Source organism: Colletes latitarsis, chromosome 14 (assembly GCF_051014445.1).
Source record: "Colletes latitarsis isolate SP2378_abdomen chromosome 14, iyColLati1, whole genome shotgun sequence".
NCBI classification, from domain to species: domain Eukaryota; kingdom Metazoa; phylum Arthropoda; class Insecta; order Hymenoptera; family Colletidae; genus Colletes; species Colletes latitarsis.
The window spans coordinates 28,330,689-28,350,587 of NC_135147.1; the positions used below are offsets into that span (position 1 = coordinate 28,330,689).

At 48.2% G+C, this 19,899-nt stretch overlaps 2 protein-coding genes across 3 annotated transcripts in view; both read right to left on the reverse strand.

Moving 5' to 3' along the window:
• The window catches only part of LOC143350341 (uncharacterized), a 141,851-nt gene that overhangs the window by 42,731 nt on the left and 79,221 nt on the right, over positions 1 to 19,899 (reverse strand). For both annotated transcript variants that reach the window (XM_076782419.1, XM_076782418.1), the window contains one exon: positions 982 to 1,172. In XM_076782419.1, coding sequence (XP_076638534.1) covers positions 982 to 1,172 — 191 coding nt within the window. The remainder of the gene's footprint in view (positions 1 to 981; positions 1,173 to 19,899) is intronic.
• LOC143350368 (uncharacterized) overlaps positions 15,077 to 19,899 on the reverse strand; it is a 46,817-nt gene continuing 41,994 nt past the window's right edge. Inside the window, exon 4 of the mRNA XM_076782478.1 lies at positions 15,077 to 15,277. Within this exon, the coding sequence (XP_076638593.1) occupies positions 15,215 to 15,277 (63 nt within the window). The 3' untranslated portion in view covers positions 15,077 to 15,214. The remainder of the gene's footprint in view (positions 15,278 to 19,899) is intronic.

Consider the following 19,899-nt stretch of genomic DNA (forward strand, 5'->3'; position numbering starts at 1 on the left):
AAGAAAGGAGTCGACAGTCCCGCGAGCAGCAGGATCGATGCGAATATTTTCGTTGAAATTTTCGATCGACGAGGTACCCGAAGCTGGGACTCGCATCCGGGATCGAAGAGGCCATCAATTTTTCAGCGAATTACAAAATCGTACTTAATCGCTGCAACAACGACGCTCGACAGAGACTCGAAAGCACTCTCCGAACACTTTAAAAAGCGTGTCGCGTTCGTTCCTCTCGGTGAATTTTTTACAACGTGCCGGTAAAATTCCAATTAATCCGAGTTACGGCGCGTCGTGTCGGATACGTCCCCCGAAGTGGCTCGCTTATCGAGTGACTGGTTAATTTCCCAAGCGACGAAACCGTAGTCAGGCTAAGTGGCAGTTTCACGGTGAATGATGCATTCGTTGTACACGCGGTGCCGCGGCAAGATTGATGATCTTAAGCGGGAACCCGTAGGAAGGTGATCAAGCGTGGAAAGGATCGGACGTGGATAGGTAGAGCCGAGAGCTTTACGGCTTCCGGGCGATTGCCTCGGAAGGACCAAGCGTACTGGTTTTATGGCTTTGCCCTGCGTCTCCCGTGGACGCAGATACTCCCCTTTGATGCCGATTATAACGCTTTATTTATGTTTAGCGTGGCCGATTGATCGGAACAGGTGCTCGAGCAATTGGTCGCTGACAGCCACTATCTTTGGCGAACGTGGCTCTCAGCGATCCATCGAACGCGTACAGTTTCCCTCGAACGGTGGATTCATAAAATATTATGGAATACGGTGCAGTTTTTACGAACTCGAGCAAAGAACTCCCCGGGGACATTCTGGTCTGGAAGTTTGACAAAATTTATCGCTACTTTAGCTTTATTCCCGAGAAGAAAAGCCCCTCGGTATTCTTTTAGAGACTCTGCAAGTAAATCGTCCTCGAACCGACATGTTTCACGGTTTGTTAAGTAGAAGGAGGATAGCGTCTCCGAATAAGCACGATCGAACTGACCTTAACAGTCTTCCCAGGGGATCCCTTTCCGGAGACGGCGGTCCTCCGATGCTACTTCCGGCGCCGAGTCTCCGCGAGGACGCACGTGCGCTCGATATGTATGCGGCTGGTGCAGGGGGCGGGCTGCACGGCGGACAACAGACGGGGCTGCTACCCCCTGGGGTCGAGAGGGTATAACTCCTCTCCAATTCCTGAAACAAAAGAAGAGGAAAGCGGCTTTAGTGGGGTCCCTTGAACTGCTCGGCTGGTTTTTACAGACCTGGCGTTGTCGTTTCAATACGCCGCCGATATATCATATTTTTCCATTGTGTTGCACGCGCGACGGAAATACCGATCTCGCGGCATGTTCCGGACAAATAAACGTCCGTGAAAATTTATTTCCCCGCGGCTCGTTTCTTTTCCAAACAGAGTATTCTCGGACCGGTTATCAGAGACGGCGGTCGCTGATAGCCGCTCGTTGTTTTTCACCCGAGACGATGCCTTCGTACGCTCGTTATTGGAAATATCGGAAACGCGGAAGCCGCGGACCAATGAAATATCTCCCTTGAAAGCGGAAGACTAATGGTTGGCGCCTTCTCGACTCGACGATCGAGCCATCGACATCGACCGTAGATTGTCGTCGACCGGTTGCCCAGTCATTAACAGCAACGGTACTTTAATTAATAATCCTAGGTGCTAGCTATCATCGACGATCTTGCTAAGTGATTTCATTTATTATTCCTATTACGGCGATATCGATGGCGTTCTTTGCCTTTACGGAACGCGATAATACGGAAAGTACAATATCGAATAAATATTTCATGCTCGAGGCGTTTTTTTACCGGCAGAGAAACACTCCCGAAGAATGGCCGCGCCAGACTCGATCGACTTATCGAAATTAGTCGCGGCGAGAGCAACGCTGCCTCGCTTCCGGGGGATTCGCCCTCCGGCGATGGGGGCGGCGAATCGAATTTACAACTTCGAGGGGACGATCCACGAGGTCGTTCTGGGAAACGACTCCCGCGGATCTTTATTCCTTCGGTTTATTTGATACGATCAGCCGTGACGTTCGGAAGATTTACTTTTGTAAGCACTTCCCGATGATAGATAGCAGGTGATTATAGCCGATTTTCGGTGATTGCGAGGGAGTCGAATGATCCAGACGCGACTATAATGTTTGCAAAATAATTGATAAGTGCCTCTATTCGAATAGTTCGAGTATACTTTTATGGACGATTCTGTAGAACGTGAAAACGAGTGGGCCTTTGTCCCAAGGGGAACCGTCGATACATCGTTTCGAGGGCCAGGGAATCGAACGGTAAAAACGAAGGGGGAGGAAGATGTTCCTGACGAGGGGAAGGATTCTCAGCAAGAAGCTGAGAGCCATCGTAGAGAAGAGAACGAAACGTACGAGGTTCGAATTGCGCTCGTATTGTCTTCTCAAGGTGCAATTCGCCGACAGAGGGGGGCCAGAGAGGCGGCTCCGGTAATTCCTCCGCGGTGCTTCAGGCAAAAAGCCGCAGGACGGATCGAGGGGGGAGCAAGAGGCAAATAATTAAACGGCGGGAAACGCGGCCCGAATGGAGGATAAGATGAAACCGGTCTGGAACAAAAACGGAGAGAAACAGGGTTGATTCGAGAAACGGCGAGCGTCGAGGATAACTAGACGAGCAAAAAGGAAAGAGTTATGTCGAATCAACGTGGAACGAGGGAACGTGTTCGCTCGCCTAACTGGAGCGATTCGACCGACGGGGATTAACTGTTTTGTGACGGGGGTCTGGTTCGATCGTGGACTACTTTTCCGGCCGACCTGGACCACGATACGGGCCACGCGACCATTGTGTACGCTCGAGAAAAGTAACGATTGTAGCGCGCGAACGCGAATGACCGTTCAAAGTTTTGGGTCAACGGCGACGCCGACGCTGGCGCACAATTACCGAGATAACGAACCGCATTCAGCCGGGCTTCTATTAAAACTATAAAGACTGTTTTCATGCGACTCGCGCCGAGCCGGAAACCTTTCCCCCGCTGTCGTTCGCGCGTCCGCTCAACGACGGCCCCCTAATGACAATTAAAGTTGAGATTCTCTCGAGGTCTCCGCGCGATCGATCATCCCCCGGCCGCATAGATCGATGCGTTTCGTTATATTTTCGAACAACGTTCGAAGGAATCTCCGGCAGTCGAGGTAATTAAACCCGCTAATCGCATTACTCGCGGTTATTAATCCCGGCCGGCGCGGTGGCTTCCTGTAACGATTTCCATCGAGCCGCAAAATTAATCGATCAAATTAAATAACGAACCTGAGGGATTCTCTGTCCGTCTCGGGGGGTTCTCCGCTAATAACGCCCGGACTAAATTTAATCCGTACAAATCGTTCTGCAATTTTTCTCCCCTCCCGGCGAAATTGCTTTATTAATGTCGCGAGGGAACGCGGCGGAGATTTCAGACGTGCTGGACGTTAATCGTAATCGATAGTTGAAGCAGGACACGTAGAAAGATCGCTTCGAGTTAATTCCTGAAACGATTAACGTGCAAGGGGGGGGGGGACGAGCGACACGTTGGAAAGATTTCGAACTTGCGATCCGGGGGTGGATGGATTCCATTAGCCGATCCGTTTGCGCGCGGAGACGCCTCGCGTACTTCAACGTCAAAAACATTCCTCCATATTTCGTTTGCGACGACCGACGGCGTACAGACCCTCGAACTGCGACCTCCCCTCCCCCCTTTGTAAAATATTATAACGCGAGGACGGATGCCAGCGGCAGACAATGCTATCGTCCCGGCACAATGCCTCGAAAACTGCCGCGACTCGCGGAAGCTCGACGAGGCAGACAGACGGGGAAAAGCACCGGGAGGATGTTCGGAAGAGCCAGCGGCATTAATTCGAGGTAATTTCTGCTGCAGACGACAAAGGGCTTCCTTCCGCGCGTTCGATAAAGTACACGCATCGTCTTAGCTTGCGCGGACAAAGAGGGTTTCCCCCCCTGGGTTGCCGGGAATCGTGCGTCTTCGTGCTCGTCGACGTTCTACTCAATACCAGGGTGATACGCCGGGGGTAAATGTAGGCCAAGTGCGTCGTTACGGGGTTCCGAGTCCCCGAGAAACTCGGGAGGATCTATCGAGGGCGGTCGAGAGATCGAATCTCGAAAGACCGCCATATTTGAGAGGCGAATTCTCGCTCGGGATCGCCCGAAAAGTTACTCGCAGCCTCCCAGGCCCAGTCCTCGTAAATAATGATCGTTTCGAAATTGCTACGGTTAATTTTTCATTTCCGGGGGGCCCGGGACTTCCGGTCGAATAATAACGCGTTTCGTACCGGCGATTTCGTTCGTCGGCTGCCGGCCTGAATATTGAATTACGATGCTAATTGTAATTTCAGCGAGTAATTCCGCCGAACGGTCCCGAACGGCGCCGCGATTACGAGCAAAATAAAGATTGCAGTCCGTAATTAACGTCACTTTCGACGATCGGTAGGATAAATCAGCTTCCGTTTAATATCCATCGTTTCCGGGAAAACCAAGTATCTTTTAAATATTATCATCGTTACTTAGGATGGGAATTTGTGTAACCTCCGGTCGAATTGGGAACCCTCCGCACGTAAGACCGCTAATTTGCAAAGCGAGTTGCCCCGCTTTCCTGTTTTTCCTTTATCGCGACGGAATAAATCATGTTCACCAAAATCAGCGATACATTATGCGGTACACCTTGGTAATTAACTACTTCCAACGAATAAATCTGTCGCGGCAACAAAAGGACCCAACGGCAATAAGGAGAACAATGCCCGCGGAGACACAATGGCGGATAAAATTATGGCGGGCACGGTGAATCGGGTATCAAAGTCGAGGCAACAGGGGTGGGTGGTTCGAAGGACGAACCCAAGGGGGTTGAAATCGATGGGCGAACGCGACAAGGGAGCAAAACGGTAGCCGAGGAATCTCTGCTTAAAGTTCCATCACTGCTGGAAGTTAATTTAATCCCGATCCAATTAAACCGGATATAACGCTAAGCCTGTTCGTGGATGCAGTTGGGCGCGTCGGCAGTTAACGTGCCGACGCTGGCCATGGCAGTTAACCACTGCGTAAATTGGAAATTGGCCGGCTTGTCCAATAAATATCGGATTAGCTAATAAATCGGACGGAAAACGGCGATGCGTCATGTCGGTCGAACAACGGGGGAATCCCGTGAATTAATGTCGCCGCGATCGGGGACCGCCTTTCATTATAAACAACCCTGTCGCGGCAAGCAACTTTATCTTTTTAAACAGTTACTACGTCTGTCAGGTTGTACGTAACTGTCGCTGAACCTCGAAAGAAACCGTATCGCGTGAACGGGCTGTTACACCTCCCAAACGTTAATGCTCAGCTTACTGGAAACACTGTCGGGTAAACGCTATTTGCTCCCGACAATGTCGAGACGCCGCGACAGCGTAGGTGTAGGAATACGAAATCGAGCTCGATTTTTAGGCTCCCCTTCAGAAATATCCTTTATTCTTTTAAACGGCAGACGAAGGTTAACCGCACGTAAAGAATAGCTAAAGGATAAGATTGCGTTGCCTCGTCATTCTTTATCGAGGTTTCACCCCTTCTAAATAGACTCCGACTCCGAAAGCAAGACGATAAATAAAGGAAAAATTGCCCCGATAGCGGCGACTTCATAAAAGTTTCTTTCTCGTTGGTATATCGATACCGTGGATGTAGGAGTTATTAGCGTCGTTTAGGATCGATAGGAAAACTGCCGCGATACTTGGCTCGTATATTATCTTTACCGTTAGCGGAATCGACTGTTTCGACGCGCGTGGCCGAGACGGGGTTCAAAGTAGCCGGCAAAGGCACTTTCCCGAAAGATGTTGATTTAAGCGCTCGGGAGTCGACTGTCCCCGTCGTCGAAACCGCGTTGCGCAAAATTTGCGTTGGAAACCATCAGCTACGTTGCCTGGGAGTTGTTCTCTCCGAGCTTTATGGAGTTCCATGTTTTTACGAGAGTCCAGCATCGCGGTGACGTTTACTCCGGAGTGTCACGTAACCCTTGTATTACTCGAGTTACGTGCTCATTTCGCGCCACTGAATGCACGCGTACCGTCCTCGAGTTTATGAAACTTGTAGTCGTTTTAATTACGTCTCCGGGATGGCTCGTGCATCGATCACGTTCACAGCATTCGGCAAACGACAGATTTCTCGGTGAGATTTAACACGTTTCCTTTATTTTTATGTAACTATCCAAGTACATATATTATTGCTGTGAATGGTGTTAAAACGATGTCGCCGTAATTCCGAGAGAAAACATTACAAAATAGGTAGGTATTCTCTTTCTTCGCCGACAGGCAATTTATTCTGCAAACGTTTTTGTCGGCAAGTTTCGCGCAACGTTCGTTCGAGCGTTTTCCTTCGCGAGTGTCGAGGCTTTCGTGGCCCGAATCGCTTTCCTTGGTTCGTTCGTCAAGTTTCGGCCATGCACAGATGTCGCGAGCAAGTTTACGTGCCGGCAAACACGTACGCGTGATTTAGAATCGCGTGTATTTATGTACTGTCGAGAGACATTGACCCGGGTAGCTTGGCTGCTGAAAGAGACAACATTTTTCAACGTCGCGAAAATAAATGGGTCGCGTCTGGCTCGGTCAAAAGACCTCGAAAAGAATGCTCTTTTTAATTATTGCTCGAAGCGAATATCTGTTTTCAACGAATGAAATCGTTCCCAGATTAAACATGATTCGCGTTAACTCGAGAATCTAGATGCGTCTGTTCGTTCGTAATTGGCAAACTTGGCCCGGCGAGAGAATGAAAAGTCAACGAAACAACGAGAGCAGTTTTTCCTTCTTGCTTCGTTCGAAGGAGACGTTCGCGAGAAGAAGACAATAAGACGGGAGCAATTAAAGAACGATCGGTGCTCGGATTATTACAGCGCCATTTGATTAAACGAGAACTCTTTGCTCGCGGATAGAGACTTCGCAATTAGCGTTAACAGCCACGACAGTACGACGATTTCAATTACCTTCTAGAAGCCGTCGTTCTCCTCTATTTCTCGCGATCGAGTCGAGATAATAAAGTACAGCCTCTTCTCGCCTCGTCTTTTCTTCCGTGAATTGCTCCAAGAATTACCGCCGCGCAATAGTATCCTTCGATTCGCGAGGTCCTCGATGAAAATCTACATTCTAAGATCGGCTCGATAACGCGGGACTCGTAAACGGTGAAATTCGTTTCTATTAAAGAAAATAAGATTGACTTTCTCGTCGAAACCCGAACAATTCCTGATAATCGTTGCTGGATTATTCGAGATTAATTCGAAGCGGCGTAGAAAGCATTCGTTACTTTCTATTATACAGAAGTTTGTGCAACTCTATTTAGAAACGAGCATAAAACAAAACGCGACACGCGGAACTGCTGCGTCCGAACGAGGAACTCTCGACGAGCGTTGATTTGCAACTTGAAAATGCGAGGACCACGATGAAATAATGTCGATTACGCCGATAAAGAACGAAACACGCGCACAGCCGCGCGGCTCTTATCGAGCGCTCGCAATTTACAAGGGAGCCTAGCGTGATTTCGAATAATAAAAATACTAGGAGCATGCGAAACGGCTCGTCGACGCAGCGATTGCTGTCCCGGCGATAGGAATAACGGGCTGTAAAACGGCCGAATGACAAACACGGCCCGATTGCTTTCCATCCGATCGTCGTTATTATCGTAAATTTGCGATTGACGATCGGGCCTTCGAATTCCGTGGGAGGGCATTAAATTGCGCGCGTAAATCGCGTCGATCCCACTGCGTTCGAGCGATATTTCGAGGTCGGCGATTCGACGTTCGCCGCAGGACCGGTATCCTTTATCCGCAGCTCGTCGGTCTCTAAATATTCATGAACAATCTTGCGGTAATCCGCTTCGTTGTGACGCGACTGGATGCGTCCGAGACACGCGCGCTATCGTCGTTGCGCTTCCGTGCGCTGTCGTGCATCGTAATCGCTCGCGGCACGTGATGCACAGGTCAACGGTTGGAAACGAGAAAAACGGACGCGAAAACCGTTCCTATCCTGATGGGAAATTTTTAGCATTTTCCCGGGCTCGTTTCCCCGCGGAACTGCGCTGCGAACGACTCGGGACTCTTTGTTACGATGCGCCGCTACTTTGACGATTAATTGCTTCCCATTCGATTGGCTCTTCCTTTTTCCCGTGTGTTTGCGCGAGAGCAAAGTTTAATACTCTAAAACAATGTGTTCACCCTGTTTCGCGTCAAGTTCCAAGGTAAGAATACGAATGAAGGAGCAGTACCGTGTTGGGACAAATACGTTCCTTGTTCGAGGCGCATTAAATATCCACGCGTTTCAAGACACTCGACTACATTTTACTTGCTCCTTCAGTGAATACCTTTTTGCATTCTGATATTTACTTTTTACGAAAGCATCCACCGTGTTCACGGGCAGATGTAATAACCCTTTGCAACCAGGTCACGGAATTTTCTCCCGTACCATCTTGCTAGCAACAGAAGCAGCCTGTGCATTACGGAAGTGGAAAGGGTACCGTGCCTTTTTTCAGACACACGTTACATTTTTTTTCTCGAAAGTGGGTAGGATTTCGGGGGTATGTTTATTCACCAAAAATAATTGTAATTGACCTCCTCAAACGAAAATAATTTTTTTAGAACGATTCGAAATTATTTTTCGCAGAAAAATTTAAGGGGAATAGGTGTACGTCTGGTCAGACATTATATTTTCGGTAAGGAATTTTTTTCTCGAAAGTGCGTAGGATTTCGGGGGTATGTTTATTCACCAAAAATGATTATAATTGACCTCCTCAAACGAAGATAATTTTTTTAGAACGATTCGAAATTTTTTAATTTTCCCGAGAAACTATGAGAAAGTAAATAAACGAACGCAACGTTTCGCGAAGCAGGGCAACCGCTCTCGCGTGTCCCCGACTTCCGGTTTGCGGGCACGTCGGAAACCGAGGAAGTTTCGGGAAGTTAAGCGACGGACTGCTACGTCGGTGTATGCAATGAGGTGTCACGATGCGCCAGAGCGTTATGCAAATTTGCGACGGAGCCGAGGAACGTTTCGTCGCGAAACCCCGCCATCTGCCATATCTTTAAAACTCCTATACAACGGAAAATTGATTAAACTCTGCGTCTGTCATCGCGAAGACAAGGAATTTATCTAGTTATTTTAAGGTAACATGCACTGCGACGAGGGATTCTTTAGCCTTAAGATTCTATTCGTACCAAGGACTCGCGGTAATTAATTGATAAAGGAAAAAGGTCTGTCGTATTATTTCGAGAAATAGCCCGAATTTCCACCTGCTGTGTCGTTGAAAAAGAAGTCCACCTTTCCGTTACGAGGGCACAAGGCGCTACCGATGCCTCCGGAGACTCGTAAAACGCAAACAGCCCCATTTAAACGATAGCAGAGTTTCCAAGAGCGGAACAGTCCGAGTTTCGGGTCGCTCGACGGCGTGTCTTGCGCACGCAATGAAACGTATCTTTCGTTGCAGATCCGGGGGATGAACTCGTCGAAGGAACGAGCCAGCCAACGATCTGGCGAAAGGAAGAGCGAGGTCACGGCGAAAGAAACGGACGGAAGTTGGCGCAGAGGAAGGTATTCGATGTCTGATAAAGGCGAGTCTCGGTATCTCGCATATCCTAGTAATTGTCGACTTTGGAGCAAGAAGGGCGCGCGTCGTGTACGCCGATGCTTCCAGGGAAAGCAACTGAATTTCCTCCAAGATTCCTCGAGTTACGACTTTCCTCCGGGAGCTTAATCCCCGATGGAAAGGAAGTTGCGACGGTAAATGCTCCGAGTAGCGTGCGCTTTGCTCTCCGTGCGATTCAGTCTGCTTCTTCTTGTCCCGGATAAAATAAAGACGGAAACAGCAAGAAATATGACGTCCGCCGTTAAAAGCAATTTGGTGCGTAGTCGCGTCGTTATACCCCCGTGGCTACCTGCCCGTTTTTTACGACGTCGTTTTAATAACTGCGTCTGCTTTAAACGAGACACGCAGTTTCGCAAATTAGTCTCTTCCAGCCGTAACAGACTTACAACCTAGCGAACGCCTAGACGAATCATTCGAGTCGCTGGTTAACCTTTCCTTTCGACCCTCAACTATATCGGTAACTTCTCCGTACGAGACACAGTGGTAAGAGTTTTTATTTTAGTTCGTAACGGGTTCCACGGCGAATAAATAACGTCTGTGAAATTCAAACAGCCAATTACCACGACGATGGTTCGAAAAATGTTTAAACGTGACGCAATCGTCCATTAGCGAGTCGAAGCGTTCGAGATGCTCGAAGACAGAGGAGAGGCGAGTGTGTATCGCGGCGTATCAGTTACCAAAGTTGGAACTTTTAAAAAAGCCACGAAAGGACCGTGGAGAGTGTTTGGCGTGGGTCGTTTACCTCGTAACGAGGTTTGCGCGGCTTTAAATGTCAAGAGGCTGCCGACTTCAGGAACTCTGTACAAGCGAGCTGCTCGTCGACATTTGTAAACCGGCGCTAGCTCCCCTGTGTTCCTCTGCTCGCCTTCCAGCAATTTTCTCGCGCCGACCAGTGTTTTCGACGTCGACAAACGTCCCGCGCCTGTTCCTTCTCGCTTCTGCCCTTTAACGCGGCGACAAACGAACGATATTGCACCATCCGAGCCCGCTTTACACGTTTCCCAGTCTACAACGGCGTTCAAGTACCAATGCGCGCCGCCGGAACCACGGGATAAATCCTCCGGCTTTGTGCCCACCGGAATTGCGTTTATTATGCAAAAAATCTGCTTCAAAGTGCGGTTTTTAGTGTCCGGTCCCTGGTGTTCTCTTCCCGCACGTAATTCGATAATTATAAAAGCCTGCTTAACAAGCCCGTTCGAGCGGGTCTCTGCCTTTTTAATTATTCGATCGACTATACGCTGCAATCCAGCGTGGTATGCTTTACCATGTATTAATCGCGACAATAGACGAACACGTTCCACGACTGTCGAGATTAAACGTCCAGCCAAAGCGGAACTCCCGGGGGGACCGTTTTCGTACGTTTTCCAGAACGGTGCTTGGAATTTGTCGGTAAATAATTGAAAAGCATCTGTATGATAGGCAGATACGTTAAATCAAAACTCGAACGGTCCCGGTTGAAATTAAAGTCGAGCACGGCAGCATTACGTAAAGGGAACCGGATATCGGGTTTGCGGTACGTACATAAATGGCGATATTATTGCGGAGCACTGCGGAAAAATATGAGTCTCTCGGATCGATAGCCGTGTCCGACGTGTCCCCGTCTCGTATATCGAAATCGTAGATGCTGGCTCGCGGTCTTTCGGTGCCCATATATCGATACGCTTCGTTCGAGTTTTCGCTACGTGCAGTTGTCGCGTTTGTATTTCCACCGGTTCGTTCCAAATACCATCCCGGGCGACGTTCGTTCAACGATCGTGTAAACGGCGTCCTCCTTTGTCGTTCTTCTACCGACAATTATGGTGTATCTATTTGTACCGAAGACACGTATAATGCAATGGGGAAGGTTCGAAGCGGGAACGATCCCTCGAAATCGAATCGACCCCTTCGCAGCTGCACTTTCTTCCGTTGCACTCTCGGGGAAACCACGAGAGCGCATCGACAGGCTGCGTCCGGCCGGCACTTGGAAAGTTCGCGCAGCTCGCGTCGGGCTGATTGTCGGCGATTGTTGATAAAGGACCGCAATTAACGGACACTTTGCGGCCTGACCGGCGAATGCAACCCCCCAACACCAGCTTCCACGTCCCAGTTGCTCGGAGATATCGAGCAACTGCGCGCGTTTCCACGGCGCTTCAAGTTTGGCAATGTTTCAGGAACTGTGTTTCGAGGTTTCCCGATTAATTCTGTTTATCGTTTGCGTAGTTCTTAGATAATTGTTCGTTACTGTCGGACGTACGGTATACATTTTGCAACTATAACGGTTAACAAACCTATCGAAAACTCCGTCGAGGCTGGTTTTTACTTTCCGCGCGCAGCGCGACCTTCCCGCGAAGTTAAACGCATCTTGCATTTCGCGGCTAGAAACCGAGCGACGTCGTATGCATTATTTATCGTGCGACTCCTGTTGCACACGAAGGTGTTAAGTTTCTTCAAGGTTCTCGCGCGCATCTGTTTAACGTGCCAGGCGCAATTGTAGGTCGCTACGACGGGAAGAACAGGCTTGGAAAATGACGTTCCTCGAAGCGAAAGCAACGATAACTTTCGCTAGAAATCCTCTGCTTGCACGGACTCGCAGACACGCGATAGCGTTCTTAAATAAATTTTTCAAGACTCTGCCACAGGTCTGTTTAACTTTGAGAATTTTTCGAAAGCAAGATTGTACAGGGAACGTACCGTAGGGGGAAAGAAAGACCGGTTCCGGAAAGAATTGTGAGTCGTATTGGATCAGACGTATCGATTAGCCCCCGCAAAGCCACCGACTAAGCAAAGATTAATGGACACTGTCCACGTCCCCTTTACTCAGGGTACCGCATTTTTCTTAATCCAAGATTGATTTTTCTTTCTTTTTGCTACGTGTCGTGCTCGTATAATTTGATTTATATAAATAGGTTTCGTGCGAATTAACTGTACGGAACGTTTCGATAAAATAGCGACGGACGTAGAGTATTGGAATACTGCAAAATTTCCTTCCGTCCGAAATCCGATTTTCAAGTACATTGAAAAGCAACGTTGCTCTCTATTTGTTAGACAAAACGGCTAGTTCGATGCGGCGTCCAACTTTTGAATACGTTTCGAACGGGGTTACGAAACGTCAATCTGAGAAATTGGCACAGCCATTGGCGCAGGAATGCCTTTCTCGATTTCCTCGTACATGCAATTTTCCAAAGACTCCGTTCGGCTTTACTTGGAAATTTATAAACGCCGAATGGAATAGAAATTCGAAACAGGAATTCAATTCCTGTCGGAACAACTTCCCCCGGTTTCGACTATTCGTGTTCTCCCGGTTTTTAGTATTATTCCGAGAAATTGCGTGCCATTCAAACGCGTAGTTTTCTTCGAATATCGACTGAGTTTCCCAGCGAGGTACGCTGGACGCGCGCGATCGCGAGGAATCGTTCCGTGCATCCGATCGCGAACGCATCGCGAATTTTTAATTCGCTTCCGTCGTCCATCGGAGCGTTCCGGGATCTCATTTCAGATAAGGAAACTTTTCGTCTTCGCCGGCTCGCTTAACGAACCCCGGAACGGCGTCACTCTCGAATCATTCGCGAACTGCCCCGCGGGCTGACTGGAAAACTTTCGAACCGTCCCCCGGTACTTCCGGTCCCGTGCACTTTCCTAATTCACGCCGCTGAAACTCCTAATCGAATCCTCTCGTCTTCGCCGCGCAGCACCGGCTCTCGATTCCCCATTTCTCGGATCTACTTCCACATTCGTTCAACGCTAGACTTAGCAAGTTACGTTGAATTAAATTGCCGTAGCACGTGGAAATGCAGAGGAAATAATTGTATACTGTCCGTGAATAACAGTTTGCATAAACTGCTCGGAGCTGCGTGAGGCGATTCGATCGAATTCGAGTTCGAAAAAAGGACGAAACTCGAATATCGAGAGATTTCCAAGCGAACGAGCACCGAGCCGACGGAAAAGAGCTCGGAGCACGGTCTACGGAGCAAAATACATTTTTCGAGGCTCGGTGACACGCGGCGTAAGTTGCAATATTTCGTCCGGTAACGAATAGAACTTTGTGCGAGCCATATTCGAACGTCCAACTCGGTGGAAATCGACAGACCGACGAAACGGTATTTCGGATGAAATGTATCCGTAGATCGCGGAGCGGAATACGAGGGAAAACCGAATCGAACGTTTCGACGTTCCCCTGTTGCAACACGACAAACCGTTTCATCGAGTTATGCAGCTCACAATCGAAATAGAATTGAATCGTCTGTCAGAAGGCGATCGATGTGCTGGCGTTCAGAACCGCCTTGGAAAAATTCAACTACGCGCATTCCTTCGGTTATAGAAGATTATATTATTAGCCAACGAAAGTGAAATCTTAACTATTATAAAGTGATTCTTGACACAAGGTATTGGGGATTGATAAATAATCGGTTTATTTAACCGTTCGATTCCAGAGCCCGACGGAAGCAATGGCGCCAAGCCATCTTTCTCCTCCGAGAAATTGATCCTTCCGGGTTTGCAGTTTCCCCGACGCTTTATTTTTATCCTTTGGAAGGTATTTTTGGCACGGTAAAAGCGTTTGTTCATTCACACACTGTTTGTTGTGTACACACGCCGTGCTGGCTCTCGCGAAATTCGCTCGCTTGGACCACCAAGAGTAAAGTTAGGTTTACGCGAAAGTCTAAAGGATACCGCGTAAACACCCAACAGTTTGTTCATGCAAAGTGTCCGTAGAAAAAGGAGTTTTATAATCAGTCAAACGATGGCTACGAATAATAAATTGTAACGAGTGTAATATTGGCGTAACTCGGTGATGAAACGTCCCTTTGTAAACGAGGAATGTTCACGGTGCGTCGGTGATTTCGATGAAACTTTGCTGATTTGACGAGTAGTAGGTGAAATTAAAGGACACGTTTTTTTCCTCTCGCGAGTACTCCAATTTAGAGGATAAAACTTTTCAAGCGAGTTACCGTTTTTCATGGAAATTAACGCGACGACGCGAGTCGAATTAACGCCGCGTCGTTGAACGGTTCGAGGTTTTAAAAATTTTACGAGCCACGGTAACTTCTGATAGCAATTAAAGGGAGTAACAATGCCCCTGGAATTAATAGAAATTGCGTACTGGAAATCATTAATTTCACCAGGCCGGAATTACGGCCTTTAATGAGATCGCGATGCGTATTTTGCATATTAAAATATTTTCCGCATACATACGTCGGCTGACAATCGGACGTTGGAATATCTCGTTTATAAAATGCATCGATCGAACGACGCATTCAAATCCTACGGCTCACAAATTTATAATACAATGCCGAAAGTGCTGCTAGTATGTTTCGATTCCTCGATTTGATCTCGTTCGGTTCGTTATGCAAAATCGTTTACAATGTCCGCTCGGGGGATCTTACCTTGTCCTCGACGAGTATCTTGGAGGCTTTTCCATCTTCCTCGTTCCTTCTCCTTCTCTCTCGGTCCTTCGCCAGGCCGTTCAGGCTTTTGTAGGACAACAGACGACACATGTCGCTGGTCAAGTCGGGCAGACGACTCTTGCAGTCGCCGCAGTGAAACTTTTGCTGCGGCATCTCGCTCGCCGGACTTCCGCCAATCTCTCAACGAAAAACCGGAACTCGACGCGCTCGTATCCACTGTCCATCATCTTCCTCGCATCAGAGATACGCTCTAGCGTCGTGTTGCTTCTTACCAAAACCCGTACCCAACGGTTCTTCGCTCTTCTTTCCCCGACTCGGTAACGAGATGTTTGCACGGCGGAATATATTTGCGGGAACGCGACTGCTGGGCGGTCTGAAACGTTCGTAATTGTTGTTTGCCCGAGAGCACCGAGAGCAAACTTTTTCGATCCGCAATCAGTGACGAATTATGTTGGCAGAATGATCGATCCGTTTGTTGGAAAGTTTCGTGAACTTCCGAAGGTGGCGTCGAACCGGTTCAAGTTTTCGTGTACAGGGTGTTTCTAAAATTGATGATCGAACTTGGACCCATTCGTCTCGAGAACGAAGAGAGTCTTATCTGGAAATCATCTCGTCTTACGTAACTACGAACCGAGGAAGATGCACGACGTTTCGAATATATTTTTGCCAGCGCGACCTATTTCGTTGCCCCCGTCCCTTCGTCGAATAATACACAAGTTTCTTTCATTCTCGGGATAGGTGGAATGCTCCGAGCGGGCACCGACAATGAAACGCGTCTGCTCGGAACTTAAACGGAATTTCGTGGGTCGAGCGAAAGTATTAAGGGTCGCGTGACGATACGCGTGTTCGCGAACGAGCACGAGGAACCGAAGAAATTGGGGCGATCGAAAGAGGCAGCTCCTTGGCACAGTTTCGCGAGATCGCCGGACAGTTTCCACTCGCTTCTCGCCACGGTACACAGACCCCGAGTGTTATATCTCGGAGTACGGGTTTTTTTCGAAATTAGCCAGCGACGAAACGACAGAGGCAGAGCAGAGATTCATTTTTCGAAGCCGGAAATCACGGTTCGACTGGACGGACGACGAGAAAAATCGAGCGATGATCCACGGAAGACTGGCGAGCGCGTCGAAGCCGGGATTCGTTGGTTTCGAAACGTTTAAAAATATCCGAGGAAGGTGGACGAGGTCACTCGGCCGAGACACAACGCGCCAAGCTTAAAAAAGTTAAAAATTCTTTCGAACAACGTCGCGAAAGCAAGAGAAAATGTTCCAGGAAAAACGACCATTATACGAGACTGTAACGAGCTCGCTATTTATTAGTAACTCAAATACGTAATTAATTTCATTGCCTCGATGCGTTCAGAATTTGTCTGTTTCTCTTCAGTTCATCATAATGTTTGTAATGAAAGGGTTGCTATCCATTCAAATAAATAAATTTACTCGGCACACGGATTACTCCGTAAAATTAAATATTATTAATCACGCGGATCTTTATCGAATCGCGTGCCCTGCTTCCCATTATAACTTCTCGATCGAAACCAACGAAACAGTGAAATGTTTATATATATTTGTTTCAACGATAATTGGGGCGGATTCTCCGGTACGGAGGAATATTACAATGATATTGTATAATGTTTGCGCATGCAACGTCGTTTCTATAAACGCAATGTTATTATTGCATGCTGCTCCGCTTATAGCAGTAGTAATTTTGTTAAATATAGCAAACTGTATTTTGATCCGCAATATTTTTGTCACTGTTATTTGGTCGGCTTGATTTTGTTATTCCACGTAATTAGCTCTATCGAAAAGGAAGCAAAACGTGCATAATGTTCCATTGTTACGGAGTAACCGAAAATGCAGCGGCCACGAGGACGGCGCGAAAATATTTTCAACCGGCTTCCTGACAATTTTAGAGATTTAACGACGTCTAATTGCGGGTCGTTAAGGATTTTATGCGTCCCGACCCGGCAGATGCTCGTCCGGGATGTGTCCTTAAATGCTCGATTTGTACGTCGCCAGAGTGGTGCAAAAAAATTGAGAAAATGTAATAACCGACTTCGGTCCTGCCACCCACGACGCGTTGGCCACGTAATTGAACCAACGAGATTACGAGAAAAATAATAATGTCAAAATGTACGGGTTGTTTCTCTCGAAATTAACACGTTACTCTGAAAACTACGATAAAGAATACATTTTTTAAGGTACGCGCGCATCGGAAATTGCGTATTCGCGATAAGCAACTTTTCTATGAATATTTTTAATAACCGGACGGGCCGAGACTTTTAATACTCCCGAGGAATTCACGCGCAGAGAATTTTTTGATGGCACTTCCGTTGTTCCGAATCCAAACGAGTCTAAAGCGGGCCGAGTGTCCTGCAGCGATAATCGTTGCCAGAGTAGAACGGTAATAAAGACGCGCCTTTATCGTTACAGTTCACAGCTTGCCGGGTCCAAAGAAGCAAACAAAATTTCGCGGTAAAACGGTCGGAACGAGCCCCTTTCGAAACTCACGATACTAATTACTCGCGAAGAGTCGTTCTCAGGGCTAATTGAATACATCGACGCTGATTTCTGTTGCTCCGCGCGAGGAATAGCCGTGTTTTTGTTTCTTTATCGAGGCACGGCGAAGCCTCCAGCTCCGTAATTAGATTCGCCAGCAATTAAGAGGCGGTCGGTCGTCGGAGGGAGGCCAGTTTATGGTTTATACAGGCCGTGTCGCGAGAAACGCGCAATTAATGCCGAATTACCCTCCCCCGGAACGACGTCCATCTTGGTACTTTTGCGCGCTCTTCGACGGCTTAAGTGCTGGAAGTAATTCGAAGAATTGATTTATCGGGTCGAGAGCAGAGATTCGTTGGCCCAACGAAGAAGAACGATCGAGGGGTTTCGTGCTGATTGAAGGAACCAACTACAGGGGATTCAAGGTTAATCGGTCAGCGTGGGAGGAATCCTCGACTCGACGATCAGGTCTCGATAACTTTTACTTTTACCAAATTAGTTCCGTGATTTCTTTTCCGTTTCTTTTCTCCGCGAATGGCTGGCAATTTTACGAATAACGTAAACGTTGCAACGACGATAAGAGTAACGAAGGCATTGAAACGGCGAAGGGGAGGTCGGTGACTCGTAATAATTGCTCGCGAAGACGTCGGGGCGGTAGATTCCGCGCGAAATTAGACGAAATTGCTCGCGTTGGGTCGGTTTCTAAAGGAAACCCTCCGCTCTGCTCGGTTTCTTCGAGTCTGCGCGTCGCGACGCCAGGGTAAAAACGAAATTGAGCGCGTCGTCGGCGAACAACACGTCGGCAAGCGTCTCCGGAGACCGTCTCGACGCGACGGCACCGTGTCAGGTATAATGCAATCTTGGGTGTGTCTCATCCGCGGTGCAGCGAGGATACGACGAGTGTCTAAGTTTATTACAGGACTGCCGGTTCGTTCGCCGGATTCGAGTCGGATGAAAGGATTCGCGGGGAATCCGGGTGAAACTGCCAAGATACGAAAACTTTGTCGAAACTGACAACCGAAACTTCTCGCGCCCGATGATAAATCCGAAACAAAATAACGGGCAGAAGTAAGAGAGAACCGCCTTCAAACTTCGGCTTTATTCGACGAGTTTATGGTTTTTCAAAAATAGTTCTATCGCGGAGACGTCGGAGATTCAGTTTGAAAATCGAAAAATAAGAACCACCTAATCGGTCGCGATATCTCGCGTCGAGAGACTTCTTTCCTCGCTGGAGATGCGACCGTTTGACCCAATAACGTTAGGAAGCAGAATTTGCGCTTTTGGAAGCGATAAGGGGAAGCGAGGAATTGTAATAGAGACCGGGGGAGGGATTATTAGCATTTCAATAAGAAAGAGAAACTCTCTGGTTGCTTGTAACACGACTAGGCGAATACTTGGCTAGAATCTGCTCCCGGACTGAGCAGACACTGATAATTCTGTCGCGAGAAATTCTTGAAACAATGGCACGACTCCCCTCGCCGACGCCTCCCTCCGCAAATAAATAATATTTGGATTAAAACCGCGACTCTGCTCGCCGTTCTGGCGAACTCGTCGACGCGAGTTGCTTTAGGAGACTGCCTCGGATAATTAAGCGCGCTTTTGGCGTCTAAACGAAACGAATTTTACGCCTTTCGAGCGCAATGCTGCGGTTCGCGGTAACGAAAATTGTTTCCCTTTCTCTCGAATTAACGTGGACGACCGTCGGTGCACGGAAAGAATGGGCAAATTAAGTAGGTATTCGCGTCGACTCGGAGACATTCGTTCGCTTCTTCTAGCCGCCCACGCGAGTTATCGAAACCGGTCTGCATTCTTCGGAACAATGGGGCGATCGATAATCGACCGCAGTCCCGATAAATTCGCTTTTCCGCTCATAAACGCGGCCAAGAAGTTGGATCGTAAACACGCGAAGCTTACTCGATAGTCGAGACCACCTGCAAAGCGTTCACCGAAGACGCGTAACTTATCGCTGTGAATTATTTTTAATAACGCGGTCTGGAAATCACTCGAGTGGAATTTGACCCGTTGCGCTCGTAAATCCGGCAAACTGAAACGCAAAGAGACTAAGGGAAAATAGGAAAAAATACATGTCTCCTTGTGGTTTTCCCTAATTGCAGGGCAAAGCTCGTGTTTGTAAGCTGCGACGGAGAGCCCGTGCAAATAAATAGAAGGTAAACCGAGGGCCAGGGAAACACCGGAACGCGCGAATCAGCAGCTCCGACTGCAACGGTTGACTTTATCGTCGTGCCGGGACGACGATTACGAGGAGACGCGGGTACAAACGAGCACGGCTAATTTTCCACCACACTGGCGTACTTGTTAATTGCGAGCAAACCGACAACTAACGATTCCAAGCGTGCCTCGTCACGCGAGCTCGGACCGCGTTTCCGGGATACGAGGAAAAGAAACTCGGACAATGCGTTATTA